Source organism: Myotis nattereri, assembly GCF_964212035.1.
Source record: "Myotis nattereri genome assembly, chromosome: 13".
NCBI classification, from domain to species: Eukaryota; Metazoa; Chordata; class Mammalia; order Chiroptera; family Vespertilionidae; genus Myotis; species Myotis nattereri.
The window spans coordinates 13,728,994-13,746,341 of NC_138088.1; the positions used below are offsets into that span (position 1 = coordinate 13,728,994).

Here is a 17,348-nt window from a genome sequence, read left to right on the forward strand (position 1 = left end):
GACTCAGTGTTTCTGGCTTGTCCAGCCTGGGTGGTCATGTCCTTGTGGCCTTTCCAGCTCTTGCCCTGAGACTTGGGCTGTTCCCTGAGCTGTCATTCCCTCTGGCTGACTCCGCTTACCCTGATCTGAGATGAATGAAAAGCGGCCGTTTGGAGGGTGACGTGGCATGAAGAGGACAGAGGGAGAGAGACGTTTTTGCAGTTAGTCGCATGAAGTCTGATCATCGGACTCCTGATTCGGTTCCCCAAACCCCATGGGTTCACTCTATTTCCTGCTGCCTTCTGAGCCAGGATGGAAATATTTATCTAGTTTGTTCCAGAGATTGTACTGGTCTCCCCTGGGTGGACCAGGATTAGCTGATGGCCGGAGGAGTGACATGGTCGGAGGGGTTGAAGCCAGGAGCAGAGGACAGGCCTGCAGCTGAGGTGCGGCAGAGATGACTGGAACCCAGCTGTCTCCCCTTTCTTCCTTTCCACTGTGGGGAAAGATAACCTTGGCCACAGTGCCGACGCTGGCCCGTACGCCACTTCCTGGCAGCTGCTTCTCAGAGTTACTGACCCATCGGTCATGATTCCTGGTGCTTCTCACCTGGACGTTGTCATTGAGCAAGGGGATGGCTTGCTCGCCTCCTCTGCTGTCCAGCGCCGCAAGGAATTGGTGAGTTTCAGTTTTCCTGCTCTTGTTGGAAAGGAGGTAGTATAGAGTTAGTGGGTAAGAGTTGTGTTTGAGTCTGGACCTGCCACTTACCAGCTGTGTGGTTCTGGCCAAGTTACTTGGCCTGTATTTTGCCATCTAGAAAAGGAGGTGTCAGTAGTCTGCTGCTCATAGGGTTCTTAGGAGGATTAAATGAAATAATCCTCATAAATAGTGACAAGTACTCAGTACATGTTAGCTGCTGTGAGTAGTCAGAGTGTGGTAACACATTCAAGATAAACTTGAGCCAAAGCATGGAAGGTACTGCATGTTGGTGGGTCTCCCTAGCACTTCCTGAATCATGTCCGTCAGTCTCTTTGATACCCAGGAAAGTGCAGGGAGTAGGTGGAGTGCAGGTACAGTTTGATTAGAAGTCGGGAGGGTTGTGCATCCATCTTCCCTTCACCATTGAGCATCCTGGGCATCTCAGCCCACCTCTAAGCCCTCGACCACATGCCTTTGTGTTTAGTCCCTGTACTTGGCCAGGTGGCTCCCCTGCAGCCTCACTGCCTGCTCCTGTGCCATCTGTGTTGATTCCTCTTTTCATCCTCAGCCCTGAGCGCTCAGAGCTTATTCCTCGGACGCCTCCACTGCCCTTCCTGTCCATCCTCCCTCCTTGGGTTGTGATACCATCAAGACTCATTGCTTTAAATACTGAGCATATGCTGACAGCTCCCAAATGATAGATGTAGCTCAGCCTCACCCCTGAACTTCAGACCATATCTCCACCTGCTTATCTGTCAGCTGTACTTGGGTGTCTGTCCGTACCTCAAATTAATTTGGTGAAACATGAACTCATGACCCCTTACCCCACCCCAGCTCTTCCTCCTGGAAGGTTCCCCATCTCAGTGACAAGCAGCTCACCCTTCCATTTCCAGGCCGAGACCTTGGAGGCATCCTAACATCTCTTTCCTGTTCCACACAGAGTCTGTCAGCAGACCCTCCCTGCTTTACCTCCGCAGCACCCCCCAGCCCCAGCCCCCTCACCAGCTCCACTCTCACCACCCACCAGCTCCCTTGGACGATTGTCTTTGCTGTCTGGCTGGTTTCCCTGCTCCCACCCTTCTCTCCCCGTGGACAGTATGTAATGCAGCAACAGCCAGTGATCCTGTTAACGTGTAAGTCAGACCATGTCTCTCCTCTACACAAAGACTTCTAGACGTTTTTCTCTCCTCACTAAACTCGGTGCCTGCTCTATGGCCCGCAAGGCCCTGCTGTCCCCAGTCCTTCATGCTGCCCCACCCAGATTGTACTTGCACACCTCACAGTTGCCTGGGACATGGACACCCCATTTATCACCCCCATTCACGTTAAAAGATGGACTACTGGTCCTCAGAATGGCCACAGAAAGTGGGAAATAAGCATCATTACTGTGGTATTTTAGCAAGTTCATTATTCTTCCAAAATTGTGCGCAGCTGCAGTGAGGGCGAACGAATATTAACTTACAGACTTGATACTTAGGGGGTGAATCTTCGTCTGACCCAAAGGTAACAGCAGGCCCCTGCTGTGTCGCCAGCCTCCCTGTGCCGACAGGGAGAAGGGGATTGGTCCACCCGGAGCTGGGTGTAGAGGGTGTATTAAAGCAGCCCTTCCTTGGTTGATGCCCCAGGCTCTGTGGCTCCATTCCAGGGCCAGTCATTCATACCTCCCTGAAAGGTGGGGGCTTGTCAGACTCCAAGTTTGGGTCTGAGCACCCACAGCCTTGGGCCATGTTTTTAAAGGTAAGGGGGCTGCGGCCCCAGGGTGGAGTGTGGCTGCCCCGAGCCCTGGGGGCTTCTTAGCAGCCCAAGGAACCCACCCTCCCAGCACCTCCCGAGCAAGGTCCTCTCGAGTGAGGGTGCCCCACTCTGGGGCTGGTCTCTGCACCCAGCATGGGCAAGTGCCATGAAGCCATGGCTCCTCGCCCTCTCTCTTCCCCACATTTAGTTCCTATGCTCCGCTCAGCTTACGGTGCCTGCTGAGTGTCCTCTTGGTGGGGAAAAGAGGGTGGGGAGGGGACAGGCTCACTCTGTGGGGAAATGGGGGGAATCCAGGCTGGGAGGCCCTGGGCTGGGCCACTCCTGTTCTGAGACTTGGCACTTGCACAGGGTGACAGGTTCTGCCTGTGTCTCCTCCAGGCTGATCTGGCTTCTCAGGTGGTTACCCAAGTCTACTATCCTCCAGGGCCAACTCCAGACCCCTTCCTCCATGAAGCCTCCCCTGACTGCTCTTCCGCCTTCAGAGCTGGGCAGCAGCCTTGTGAAGAGGGATCAGGCGTGCAGGCTTTGGGCTAGACTGCCTGGGTTTGTATCCTGTTTGCCCCTCAGTAGCTCTACCATGTCCTTAAGCAAGTGACTTAATTTTTCTAACTCTTAGTTTCCTCCTTTGTGAAGTGGGACTAATGACAGCCTCAGGGCTGGGGCGTGGGGACTAACCGAGACAAGCTTGCACAGTGCTTACACATCCAGGCACTAATGGTTAGTGAGGCCCAGACAGCCCGGCCGTTGTCATGGTGAACTGTGTGACCTCGTCACGCTAGTACGGCTCTCACCTGAGATCATCAAGGGGTTGAGGACAGGTTGGAAAGTCTGGTTTGACCATAATAGCAGCAGCTAACAGAGCGCTGGCTCTGCAGGAGCTGTTTCAAGCCCTGCCTTGCCCATTAATGCAGTTGATCCTCTATGAGGTAAGTACTCCTATTATCCCATTTTACAGATAAGCACACGGAGGGCGGGTGGGCAAGCCTGAGCGACTTACCTGAGGGCACAGAGCTGCTAAGGAGCAGAGTTGGGAGTTGAACCTAGGCCGGCTGGCGCCCCATCGGTCTTCTACTCATTGCCGCCTTGATTTACAGACGAGGGCCCAGGCTCAGAGTGGGGAAGGCACTTGTACAGTCTCCTGGCAGGTGAGCACCCTCGTCAGCCCCAGCTTCTCTTCTTGCCACCAGACCCAGCCTAGTGCCGTGCGGGTGGACTGTGAGCCCTCCGTCGGTTGTGAGCCGGCTGTAGTTCCTGAGGTGTGAGCTAGGAGAGGGTCCAGGGTGAGGCAGGTGGCCCGGTGGTGACTCCCACCTGAGGCCAGACAGCACCTCCCCACTCTCACAGAGCCCCGAGGGCATGGTAGCTTGCCTTCTCCCTCTCTCTTCTCAGGGGCTTTGGGGCGGGTGGTGCACATCCTCCTGGGACCTGAGCTGTCTCAGGGCAGCGGACAGGCCAGCCTCTGTGCACCTCCTGGGCTGGCTCCCGGCTGGAACACGTCTCAGCGCTGCAGCTTTCACGGGAGAAAGCGTGAGTCACCGGGGCCTCTCGGCTCCAGGTGAATGGAGCGCTGTGTGAGGGACGAGTTTCTGTCTCTCTTGGGCCCCACAGGCTGGTGACCGCTCATGTGATTTTACTGGAAGTTCTTTCTAAGAGGTCTCCGTGACCCATGGGCTGAGTCACAGAGTAAACACAGTCTGCAGGGCCCGCAGTGCTCTTGGGAAGGGCGCAGACAGTGCGTGGCCCAGGCTGGCCCAGAGCGTGCTGCTCTCTCCACGCCTTCCGCCTTGACTTGGTTTGCGTTCCACCTGCAGGCCCTGGCCAGCCACGGACCCTGCATTCTTTCCGGCTGCGGACCTGGCCTGGGGCTTGGCAGAAATGCGGAATCTCAGACCCCACCCTGATCTGCCCAGGTAGAGCCTGCACTTGGGCCAGGCTCCGAGGTAACTCCGACAGTCAAGAACCCCTCTCTGGTTCCCAGGCCATGAACCCCCGGGGCGCCTGCTCGGCTCTCCTTTGCTGGAAACGTTTCCAGATCATCAGCTTTCTCTGTGCCTGGCAGGACCTCTGCACAGGCGTGCATGAGGCTGCGGGGCACGTCCTGAGGGCAGTGCCTGCTCTCCGTGGGCATGGGGGCAGTGCAGGGGGCGCGCCTTCGTCTGGGCCTCTCCTTGAAGTGGAGGATGTGTAGGTGTCAGAGCAGGTGGGGTGCAGGTGTCTTGGACATGGCCGAGAGTGAGGGGCTGTGAGGGGCAGGGGCTGCCTGTGAGACAGGACTCCTGGTGGCCTCTAGATCTGATTGTGAAACCGCAGAGGTAGATGACGCTTGGCACCGCCTCTCGGAAGCACCGGCTTGGAAAAAAGACCATGTGACTCCTGTGCCAATTCCCAAAAGTCCTGACCACACAGGCCTTTTAAGACCACAGTAGCCGCAGAGACAAAGCATGACCAAGACAATGTCGTCTTCGGGCCCTTTCCACCCCCTGAATGACGTCTAAGGCCCTGGGAACATTGTAAAAGTTGGGCCCTGTCCAATTTTAATCGCTCCTTGCCGGCCCCCCACCCGTAGCTCCCAGGAACCTTGCCAGCTGACTCGGGGGTGGTGATGCCCAGAGATACAGGCAGAGATGTCACACCGTTCCTGGGTCAGGCCCCAGAGCTCCGGCAGGACTTCGGGGACAGGGGAGAGGAGCAGAATGTGTTGGTTGGCCAGTTGACTCCCCCAGCTGGGGTGGGAGATGGGCGGAGGGGGAGAAGGCTGTCTGCCAAGTTTAATTAACAGTGGAAACTCGCCACAGGGAAGGAGAGAGACCATCTGAAGAGGAGGGGCTGTTTACTGGAAGATGGGGCACTGCTGTTGCCAGTTTGAGGAAGGAGCGAGGCGCTCCTACAGGGCGCGTCCAGCAGAGCACTGGCGCCCTGACCGCCAAGTTGCAGGCAGGCTTGGCTTGAACTCCGAGAACCTGGAGGTGTGAGTGGGAGAGTTTATTTATGCCTGCCTTTCTGAGTTGGCGTCTTTTGAAAACAGTCCACCAGCCTACCAGCTGGCTAGCCTTCCTTGCCCCCATACATGAAAGAAATAATTGAGAAAATGGCGACTGTGTTTAAAAATAGGCATTGTGTTGCCCCCTTGTTCTTTGAGGATGTCATCGTCTGCCTGAACTGCATCTGACTTTGTTTCATGGATCCTTACCCAACACTGGACATTTATGATCTGGGAAGAGAGATCATTTGAGAAGTTTGTGATGCTCATTGTTTAAAACAAAAATGCAGAGATGTTGAATGGACAGTGAAATGAATTCAGTGTGGGTTGAACTTGAATACAGGAGGTATTTCATTGAACATTCCTATTCGGTTTTTTTTAGTAGGATCAGGGCATTTCAGGGCTGAATAGGGTGTTCTGGTTCTAGCCTCCTTCTGATGATGTGCAAGTCCCCGCTGATTCCCAGCCAGGTGTGCTGGGGGCAGCATGGACTGTTGGGCCACCCTGACCTGGGGCTTTCTCCAGATTTCCCTGCTGTTCCCAGCGCTGCTGCGGCAGGCCATGCGGAACAAATGGAATCCCTTCTGACAGTCCTCCTTGAAGACAGAACACCGGCCCACTCCCCAACTCATTCTTTTCAGTCCACGCGAAACACCCGTAGGTTCTTCAGAGATTCTCACAAAATGTGATCATGAGGTCACCGGTCTTTCCTGGCCGCTGTTCTAGTGTCTGCCATCACCAAAGCCCCCCTTTTCTTCTCTTCTTTCGCTCTCCTTTCATCTCTTTTTCGTGTGGGCACACCTGCTAGCTCAGATGCACCGGTTGCCCTCCTCTCTGCCCTCCATTGTGGTCTTTTTCTCCCCCCCCCCCATTTTCCCCTTCCCCCTGGGGCCTCTCCTGCTCCCCACCTCCTCCTCTCCCTCTCCGCAGTCTACTCCCGTCTCTCTTTTCTTTCCCTTCTGAGGGTGTGTTGCATGTATGGGGTGACTAGTCAGAATTGAGATGGGAGCGAACCCGTTAAATTTGGCCCCACATTTCTGGTCCTGGAGCCCTAGATATTAGTTCTTGGCCGCTTTCTGACACCAAGTCCGAAGGCTTGTTCACATCCCATCCTGGGCTCACCCACCATGCCCAGTACACACCCCTCTTCATTATAGTTCTTTTGATTCCAAGAACAAGCATTGCATTCCTCCCGTTATCTTGTTTTGGGTGACCCACCATCTCTGTGTGTTGTGCTTTTTGAAACTCCCAGTTTAGTCTCCGAGTCTGTTCACCCTCTTACCTTTGTGTCGCCCATAGTCTTGCTAAGGAAAGCACTCCTTCTGTTGCCATGAATCAGTGGAGAGTGGAATCGCTGAGGTGGGGCAGGCGAAGGACCCCGTAAGCCGCCTGGCCGAACGCTTCATCTTACAGACCAGGACAGAGGTTCAGGAAACTGACGTGATTTGCTCAGCACCACCCAGCTCCTCGCACTCGGATACGAGCTGAGTTCAGAAGCTGGGTTTCCTGACCCGGAGGCTTTTCCTGATGCTGGGCAGGAACATCCTGTTTGAAAATATCGGAATTCAACCGAACCCATAGTGGTTGCGTGTCTGTGGCCAGGAGTTGTGTGTCTATAACAGTGATGGCGAACCTATGACATGCGTGTCAGAGGTGACACGCGAACTCATTTTTTTGGTTGATTTTTATTTGTTAAATGGCATTTAAATATATAAAATAAATATCAAAAATATAAATCTTTGTTTTATTTATGGTTGCAAATATCAAAAAATTTCTATATGTGACACGGCACCAGAGTTAAGTTAGGGTTTTTCAAAATGCTGACACGCCGAGCTCAAAAGGTTCGCCATCACTGGCCTATAACATCGTGTTGACAAACAACAACAAAAGGTGCTACTCCCTGGCTTCGAGGACAGTGTAATTGCTCTGAACTTGATGAGTAACTTTTAATAAGGGGGTAGACACTGACTAAATTATTAAGGACTGAGCTTGAATACAGTTAGAACCTAAGAACAGAGTAGTCTGGCAAAAACCACAGGTAGTTCATCGACGGTCAATTTATGCTGTTACCCTCTGCATGGAAGCCAGAATTATATTGATACTATCTGTGGGGAATCCTCACTGCATTTAACCAGGGCATGCTGCTCCCTCGCTGAGCCTTTCCCCAGATGTCCCAGTAGGAAGCCAGCCGGCATTCCAAGTTCCACACTGCCTGCACATACATCAGCCTCCAGAGCTGAGGGTACGGAAGGTGAGGCAGAGGCACCAAAGACTCGTCCCTGCCCACTGCCCACTGCCCCTGCCCTGCCTGGCCCTTGGGATTCGGTTTCTGGTCCCTGGTGCAGGGCCGGTTCTCAGCCTGGTGACGGCTGAAGGTCAGTTGGTCCGGCAGTGGTCTGGGGTATAGACAGGAGGCCCCTTGGGGTTAGTAACAAATGCTCTCCCTTTCTGCCCCCAGGCTCCACCTACAGCGTCTTGTCCATCATGCCCTCCGACTCCGAGAGCAGCAGCTCCCTCAGCAGTGTGGGTGAGTACCGTCTCCCGGCTCCTCCTTCCTGCAGAGCCGGCGGGCCAGGGTCTGGGTGCAAGCCAGGGCAGCCCCGGGTCCAGGGGATGGGAAGCTGGCCCTCACCTTGGATATTACTCATGGGCTCACCTTCTGTTGATTCCATTTACATTTTCTTGTCAGTCTTCTTCGTGGAGAGGGCAGGAATCTGTCTCTGGCCGTCGAAGGGTGGTGGGTGCGGGGGGAGGCACCTGTTCCGTCACTTGTCAGGGCACAGGACTTCTCAGAGAGCTCCCCCGTCCCCCACCAAGGCCACCTGTCCATGAGACTGGCCCCTTGGGGACTGTCCTTTAAGCAGGAACAGCCTGCCAGGGTTGTTGCCTTGGGGACAGGAGTGGCAGTCCATCCTGACATGGATGTTTCCAGAAGCCCATAGTGTGAGGCCGGCTGTGCTTTCCTTTGACTGAGGACATCCTGGCAGGAAGATTGCTGTAGTCCCCCCGCTGTCCCACACCGCTGTGCCCGCCCCTGTGCCACACGCCCTCTGTTTAATACCCCGGGGGCAGTTTCTGATATCCCGAGCTGGTCTGGGTGGATGGGGACCCCTTCAGTGGTGAGGTGACTCCTGGAGTTTTTGAGTTGAAAGGGCTCACACAGACCGTTTGGTCTGTGTATTTGGTTTTCCTTCCTACAGACGGATGGGGAGATTCCCACTCAGGGAGGGGAGCCTCACGCCAGAGATTCCAGAGCTCGGGGGCAGGCCTTCCTGGCTGTGTGCTCTCTGGGCGACAGCTGAGACCCCTCCAGGTGCCAGAAGTGGGTTTGGGATGTGGTGGTGACCACAGGCGTGGTCCCCGTGCTTGTACATCTTGGGGTCTATGCGGGTAGACAGTTACAGAAGTGTACAAAAGGTGAGGTCAGAGTGATCGGAAGGGAAGACAGGTACGGTAGGGGGTACTGTATTCATTTGCTATGGCTGCCATAGGAAGTGCCACAAACGGTGTGGCTTGTATGACAGTAGGATTTTCTCACAGTTCTGGAGGCTAGAGGTCTGAGACCAAGGTGTGGTGTTGGCAGGGCCATGCCCCTCTGAAGGGCCCAGGGGAGGGTCTGTTCCAGGCCTCTCCTGGCTGCTGTAGCTGCTAGCAGTCTTCAATGCTCCTTGGCTTGTAGATGCATCACCCAGTCTGCCCAAGCCTTCATCCTCACATGATGCTCTCTCTGGTGTGTCTCCAAATTTCTCCTCTTAAAAGGACACCAGTCATATTGGCTTAGGGGTCTCCTTACTTGCCCAGTGTGACCTCATTGTAACTTGATCATATGTAAAAACCGTACTTCCAAATGAGGTCACATTCTCATTTACAAGGGATTAGGACTTGAGCATCTTTTTGGAAGATAAAATTCAGCCCCTCACAGGTTCCCTCATCCTGTGTAGGGCTCAGGGAGGACTCTTCTGGGACCATAATTCAGAGCTGCTGAGTCTCTATCACTTTGTCCTTCCTGCTTTGGGTCCAGGAGACACGTTGATGGCAGGATGGGATTGTCGGAATTTCGAACTTGGGGCTGGCTTTCAGGAAGCACATGGGTGTGCAGTCGGGATGAGGAGAGCAGTGCGGTGCGGCTTTTGTAAAGCTGTGAACTGGTTGAGTCCTGAGTGTGTACCCCTTGCCTCTCTCCTGCTTCACCCTTTTCCAGCTTCCTGTTCCTTGGGAACAAGGTACAGTGATCTAACTTACTCAGCTTCACATCCACACTGCAAGGCTGAACCCAGCACCCTTTCTGGGAGCATTTGCATGTTAAAAGCGGGCTCCAGAGAGAGAGACCTTGCTTAAACCACAGCGAGCTAGAGCAGGAGGTGTTTTTCCAGACCTCCGCGTGCCTGGAAGGAGCCTTGTCAGTAGCCCGCCATTTAGCTCTGCACACACTGGTGGTCCTTGGGATGGAGGGGTCAGCAGTGTCCCCGGATCTTGTTAGCAGGCAGACAGGGAGCGTGCTGTGGCTAGATCTTGAGTGCCGCAGGACCGGGCTGCATCCCTCAGGTCCAGCCCTCTTCAGTTCACCAGAACAGGGTTTGCTTCTCTCGCTCTTCTGCATGCAGGTGACGCGCCCTTGGGGTGGCTAGCTCCATGTCCTCATGGCTGCAGCAATAGGGATTGCCGACTCACACCGCCTTAAACAATAAAGACATGCATGCCCTGGAACAGTAAGAAGTGAACATCCATGGTGTGGTGTCCTCCCCCTCAGGCTGATGGGGACAGTGTCCCGGGCCCTGGTGTCCATTATGGGAGCCACAGGCCATAGGTGGCTTTTACAGAAAATTCAAAATAATTAAAATGAAATAAAACTTCTAGTTTCAGCGGTCACGCTAACCACATTTCAGGTGCTGAAGACCCCCTGTGGCTAGAGGCTACCGTCCTGGATAGAGCAGGTAAAAGAACATCTCTGTCGCATGAACTGTCCTCTCAGAGGACACGAGGTTGTCTCGTTATGAGCAGGGAAGCCTTCCCCAGAACTCCCTCAGCACAGTCTCCTCTCACTGAACCGCTTGTCCACGTCCGAACCGGTGCTCACCCAGTGTGGCCCCTGGACCAGCAGCCCTCGGGCACGTGTTAGAAATGCAGGTGCCAGGCTCTACCTCCTGCCTGCTGTATCAGAAGCTCTGAGCGTGGGCCCGCATGTAGGCGCCCTCCTGGTCTGGGTTGGGTGGGCCTAACCTTAGCCCTGGCAAGAGAACCGGAATGCGGGGGCTGGCGTGGACCAGCCCTGGGTGTGGAATGAATGGTGGGGTCAGCCGCGGGACCACTGCGGGGCCTCCTGGAGAATCCGTCCTGGCTCAGCCTTCACCCAGTGCCGCAGCCCTTCCTTTCCCCGGGGCACTGGCCAGTCAGGTGGAGACTGGCTGTTTCTGTTCGAACCCAAGGAAAGGCAAGAGATAGGTCTTAGAATAAAAATGTCACCTCTGCTCTTCCATGTATATCTCCCTAACAAAGGACATTTGGGAAGAGAATGGCAAGTTGTATTCAGCATAAGAGAAACTGGTAGATGAAACCTTGAGTATATGACATGTTCTTAACGTCGGGTCTCCTGGTAGGCGGTAGATCCTTAGGCGGTCTGTCCCGTTTCGGCCCTCCAGCTTGATCCCGCTGATACCTCACCCTGCCTTTGCCAGCAAATGGTCCTTCCTTCTTTCCTTTCTTTTTTTTTTTTTTTTTTTACAGTGTAAAATTTTTATATTTAGAATTAGGCAGCTGGACTCATTTTAGATGATCCCAGCTTTGTTGGCAACACCCAAAGCATCATCGTCAGGAGCCAGTCGAACATATGCCTTCTTCTTGCCATCGGGCCTCATCATGGCGTTGACCTTGGCCACCTCAGTGTCATAGAGCTTCCTCACAGCCTGTCTGACCTGGTGCTTGTTGGCCTTGACATCCACAAGGAACACAGTGTATTGCCGTCTTGTCTTCTCCATGGCTGACTCGGTGGTCAGGGGGATTTGATGGTGGCACAGTGGGCAGGCTTGTTTCTCCTGGGTGCACTTTTCTGAGGATATTTGGCTGCCTTCGGAGCCTCAGTGTCTTTGGCTGTCAGAAGGTGGGTGACGTGCGGCTGTGGGCGCCTTTCAGCACTGCTTTCTTTGACTTCAAAGCCTTTGGTTTGGCTTCGGCTTTGGGAGAGATAGGGGCTTCCTCCTTAGCTTTTGGCACCTTCTTCATCATCTCTGTAAAAAGCTCCAGGCAGTTTTCATCAGCTGAGTGTGGAGGCTTCTTGGTGGCCCTCCCCCACCCCCTGCAGCCCTTCGCTAAGGAACCTGCCCCCGGGGAGGCCCCAGGGATCTGCCAGGATGGCACACTCCACATGTTTTCCTCCCCCTACATCCACACCTGACTTCCCTGGTGTCTTTTATTTCTCATCTTGAGTAACTGGGAAAGTTTTAAGTAGAGGCATTCTTGGGTGGCATTTATAAAATGAGGCTTAAATGTCGTACAAATTGAAGTAACAAGAGGGATTTCTCATTGAACAGAGAATTCTCTGGCCTGTTGGCAGGGCTGGGAGCCTGAGAGCATCCTTCATGTCCCAGCGACCATTTCTTGAAAGTGCAGCTTCTGGTTGACAGGGAAGGTGGAGGCAGGGCTGCACCCCGACTCTGTGTACCCTCTGACCCTTCCTTCTCTGGTCCTTTGGGACCAGGGGCCTGTTTTTCTCTCAGTTCAACAGAGGAATAGGAGCATCTCTCCTCTTGGAGCGTGCGTTCAGTCTCGTAGGGATCCCACTGGGGCCTGGCCCCTGACCTTAGAGTCCAGCCAGTGTCTCAGTCCATCCAGGCTGCTCTAACAGAATGGATGGCTCAAGACAAGCATGTATTTCTCCCCGTTCTGGAGCCTGGGAGGTCCAAGATCAAGGTGCTAAGGCCGCTGCAGCGTCTGGTGGGGCTCATTGCCTGGCTCAGTGGTGGCACCTTCCCGCTGGAACCTACCTGGCAGGGTTGGGAGAGAGCTCTCTCTGGGGGTGGGGTTCCTTTATGACACATTAATCCCATTCATGAGCGCTCCAAACTCATAACCTAATCACCCCAAAAGGCCTCACCTCCTAATATCACCCCTTCAGGGTTAGGATTTCAACATAGGAATTGGGGTGGACGGACACAAACATTCAGACCTTGGCAGCAGAGATAGGCTACTGGTCGCTCTGCCATGTGAAACAGAAAGGAGCAGCCCGGGAAGGAGCAGCTGTTTCTGATGAGTGCTGCAGAGTGAGGTCCAGGGAGGGGGCCCTTCAGGTGGGCGTCCAGGGCATGGCTCCGGAGGCAGGAGGCCGGCTCTGTGTGTCTGGGCTTGGGTTTCTGCCAAGCAGATCCCGAGTTTAGGACTGAGAGCAAGTAGCTTATCTGGGAGGAGAACTGGGAGCTGGGCAGGGCTACCGCTGCTGCTTGGCGTCTAACCTCCTCTCCCTGAGTCCTGGGAGGAGCTGAGCTGTGGGCTGCTGAGGAGGCCATGCCCTTGGTTCCATATTTAGGGAAGTGGTCCTCCCTGCGTTTCATCAGAGGGTGATGCCTTTAAGTGCAGTGGCTAGTGGACAGCCAGTAGAACAAGGAAGGAAAAGCCCTACCTGGTTTGGCTCAATGGATAGAGCGTCGGCCTGCGGACTGAAGGGTTCCAGGTGCAATTCCAGTCAAGGGCACAATCCCCAGTAGGGGGAGTGCAGGAGGCAGCTGATCAATGATTCTCTCTCATCATTGATGTTTCTGTCTCTCTCTTCTCCTTTCCTCTCTCTGAAGTCAACTAAAAACAAAACAAAACAGAAAAACAACAAGGAAGGAAAAGCTACACTGGGCCACAAATGCAGCTTTGTCAGGCATCAGAATCACCTGGAGGGGATCACCCCAGGGTTTCTGATTCAGTGGGTCTGGGTGGGGCCTGAAATGTGCATTTCTAACAGGTTCTCTCCTGATGCTAAGATGCTTCCGGAAGCACTGGCTCCGGATGTGGAACTGCTTCCCCCGTGGCCCAGGCTCTCCTGGCTGGAGCGGAGGTTGGCTTGGGTTTGCTCTCTGCTGCCTGTGGTGACCTCGTCCTGTTGATCCTTTGCTTCTCCCCTGACAGCCAGGGCCTGGAGGGGGCCAGAACGTTTACCTGGGCATCCTCCCTCCACCTGACCACATTTGGCCAGTACCAACTTCCCCCTTGGCTCTGGCACCATGCCACAGGGCTCTGAGGCAGAGCTGCCCCCTGTCCAGCTGTAGATAAGACTGAGGGGCAGCCTTTGGGGCCGGCTGGAGTGTGGTGATGAGGGAGCCAAGGACAAAGGGACTGTGGCCAAGAAGCCCACCCAGTGGCCAGGCTGCTCACAGGGCCTCGTGGTCTGTGGGGGTGGCCACATCAGCTGGGGCGACGAGGAGGAGGAGCCAGGACTCCTGTGGGGAGACAGGGCTCTGCCTACTCTGGTTCTGCTGCTCCCCTTACGCCAAGGCCCAGTGAGTGATGGCTCCTTGTCCAGAGTCCAGGGCCTGTGCCAGGTCTCCTGGAATCTCCCTCCACCCCTTTTGAGGCCGTTTCAGTGTGGTCACATCCCTTACCCCCCGAATCCCATCTGAGACACTAAAAAGGAAAAGAAAATCTGCCTTCTCAAGTGGGTTCCAGACATGGAAAGAGGAAGGGGTGAAGCTGGGGAGAATGGTCAGTTTAGCATTTGAATCCGAAAGAACAGCTGTCTGGGATAGGAGAGAGAAGTGGCATTTGGCATTTTTTGGACAACTCACTTTTTAAAAACATGTACCTTTATTGTAGAAAATATTACAGGTGTCCCCCTCCCCATTAACCCTCTCTTCCCAATCCAGCTCCCTCCCCAAGCCTTCCCCCACTATTGTCTGTCCATGGGCTATGCACGTATGTATATTAGTTCATTGGTTAATCTCTTCCCGCTGCCCCCTTCCCTCTGAAATACGTTGGGCAACTCACTCTTATTTTGTTTGTTCTTTAAGATGTTTATCAGACCTGCAGTGACTGGAGAAGGGCTCACAGTCCCCATCGCTGCCCCAGCCACTCCACTCCTCGGATGTGGCTTCCGCTTAGGGCCCCACAGGTGTCGTTGTTTTTTTTTAACTTAATTTTTTTGTTAAGGTATAAATTACATACAGTAACATTTATCCTTTTTAGCATACAGTTCAATGAGTTGTGACAAACTCATGACCATTTAACCCTGGTCTCAATGAAGATACAGAACAATTCCTTCACCCGAAACATTTCCTTCTGTGGGTTTTGTAGTCCGCCTTCCACCTTCCACCCCCCGCACCTGGCAGCCACTGACCTCTTCCTGCTGCTAGAGTTTTACCTTGTCCTGAGTATCGTGAATGTAATCCTGTAGCACAAGCATGTCACACCCGCCGGCCGCGAGGTTGACACGCTTGCTGTAGTGTGCAGCCTTCCGAGTCTGGCTTCTCTCACGTAGCACACACGGCATTTGTGGTCCCCCCATGCTGCTGCGTATGTTGGTAGTTTGATCAGTTGTCCATTTTTTACTGCTGAGTAGTATTCCATTGTAGAAACGTAATGCTGCTGCTTATCCATTCACCAGCTTCTACAAACAGTTGTGTGCTGGTTTTGCGTGAACATAAATTTTCATTTCTCCTGTGTAAATAGTTGTGGGGGGGATCATGAATAGTGTGATAAACGTGTATTTAACTTTATAAAAGACTATCAAAGTGTTTTCTAAAGTGGCTGTATCATTGCATATTCCTACCAGCAGTGTTTGAGAATTCCAGTTTCTCTGCATCCTTGCCAGCATTTGATGTTGCTACTTTAAAAAAAAATAACTTTTTAAAAATATTTTTATTGATTTCATGGAGGAAGGGAGAGGGAGAGAGAGATAGAAGTATCAATGATGAGAGAGAATCATTGATCAGCTGCCTCCTGCACACCCTCTCTGGGAATCAAGCCCGCAACCCAGGCATGTACCCTTGACCGGAATCGAACCCAGGACCTTTCAGAGTCCTCAGGCCGACGCTCTATCCACTGAGCCAAACCAGCTAGGGCTGGTGTTGCTGCTTTTTACTGTCAGCTGTTCTGGTAGTGACATAGGGACTTGATAGCTGTCTTCAGTACGTGCAGGCCTGTTGTGTAGAAAAGGAATTGCAGTTGTACCTTGCGGGCCTTTGGGGCAGAGCGAGGGTCAGTGGGGGAAATAGAGGGACAGCTTTGAACTCACGCAGAGAATCACTCTGTGGGGAAGGATTGGGTGGGCTTTGTGTGAAGGAAGGAGTGTACTGCCTCCCTATGGAGGGTTCAGACAGTCTTGATGGCCATTGGGGGGATTCTGCTAACGATTTGGATGGGAGGGACAGCATCATCTTCAAAATTCCTTTCAACCCTGAGATGCAAGTAAAAGGGGAATCTGTATTTTTAGTGACTTGGATGGAGTGGGTTTTCTGCAGTACTTGCTGTTATTTTGGAACTTCCTGGCTTAGCACATCTGGGGACTCTCCCTGAGGGCCCTGGGCCGCCTCTGTCCTCCGCCTTCCTTACTGCGAAGGACAGGGGCACCCAGGCCTCATTCCCCTCCCCGCGCCCCCCCTCCCCCCCCAACACACACACATCAGGGAGCGGCTGTCTGATGGCTTCTCAGGCCTGGGCAGCCTCACTTTTGTGTGTGTCTTGTGTGCTCCAGCCTTGGGGCAGGAGAAGGGGCACAGGAGACGCCCGTCAGGAGGCCGTGCAGCGCAGGCGGAGGCCCTGGCTCTGGAGTTAGAGCTGAGTTTTGCGCGGGGTCCGCCGCTTTCCTAGCTGCACCGTCTTTCTGGACGTCATTTTCTCACGGGGTGGTAACAGCACATGCCTGGGAGGGTGCGTGGGGATGAAGGAGGTCAGGATGGAGGGTTTGGCACAGAGCCCAGCGCCAGGCTGTGGTGGGCAAACGTCGGCGCTCACTTCATTGTCTGCGTGACCCGCTGCCCAGACCCTCATCCTGCTGGAGAGGACCTGAGGCCGTGGCTGTGCATGGCGACAGCGCTGATGGTCCCGCTTTCTCCTGCTGCTTCGCTCCAGCTTCTGCGGAAGCCAAGGGGCACACCTTCTGTCGCTTCTTGTGTCACATGGGGTGAAAATCCTTTCTCTCCCTGGAGGCAGGTCTCTGCACCTGGGGATTTTCAGTTCCCGAACTCGAGATGTGATGCTTCTCGGATACTTCGTGCACTTGGGCATAGCACCGAGCGGCCGTTCTCAAAGCCTGGCCAGTGTCCCCGAGGTCTCCTCAGGGGCCAGTGAGGTCAAAACCGTCTCACAATGACACTTAGGTGTCACTTGCTTTTCCACTCTCACACACACTCCATTGTGGGTGGGGTTTTCTGAAGTCCATCCTAGTGTGCCATCCTGCACGGACTCGAGGCAAGTCAGGCACCAAACGTATAAAGATGCCCAGCAGTGCTGCTCTTCTCACTGCATGTTTTGTTTTGTAATTGAAAGGGTAGTTAATTTTTAATTTAAAAAATCTTACGTAGATATGTAGTAGGTGTTTGCTTATTTTAAAACTAGATTTTAAGGTTTCCGTGGTTTTAATTTCTAATCTGGTAGATAGCGTTAGATAGATGTAGCCCATGGAAACAGAAGCTCTTTGCAGTCCTTAGTCATTTTTAAGAGGAGAGAGAGGTCCTGACATCCAAAAGTTTGTGAACTTTCAGGTTAAGGCCTTGGCTCCGGGGTCAGGTCCGTAGAGGGAGGCTCAGTGCTGCCGTCTGCTGGCTCAGCGGCCGGGCACGTTGCTTAGCCTTGACCAGGCTGGGTGTCCTGATCTGTAAGATGGGAGTGACAGCAGTATTTTCCTTACGGGGATTGGCTGGGATGATGTATGGAAAGCATTTCAGAAACTGCCGGGCACGAAGTAACTGCTACTCATGGTTGCCATCGGGGAGGCAGGGAGGCGTGGTGGCAGAGTGTGCGT

General features: G+C 53.8%; 1 protein-coding gene across 1 annotated transcript in view; it reads left to right on the forward strand.

Moving 5' to 3' along the window:
• Window positions 1–567: 567 nt before the first annotated feature.
• Window positions 568–17,348, forward strand: part of DLG5 (discs large MAGUK scaffold protein 5) — a gene marked incomplete at its 5' end in the record, with an annotated part of 72,045 nt that continues 55,264 nt past the window's right edge. The window contains 4 exons of the mRNA XM_081105191.1: window positions 568–657; window positions 3,345–3,359; window positions 3,528–3,648; window positions 7,872–7,940. Of these exons, the coding sequence (XP_080961317.1) occupies window positions 568–657; window positions 3,345–3,359; window positions 3,528–3,648; window positions 7,872–7,940 (295 nt within the window). The remainder of the gene's footprint in view (window positions 658–3,344; window positions 3,360–3,527; window positions 3,649–7,871; window positions 7,941–17,348) is intronic.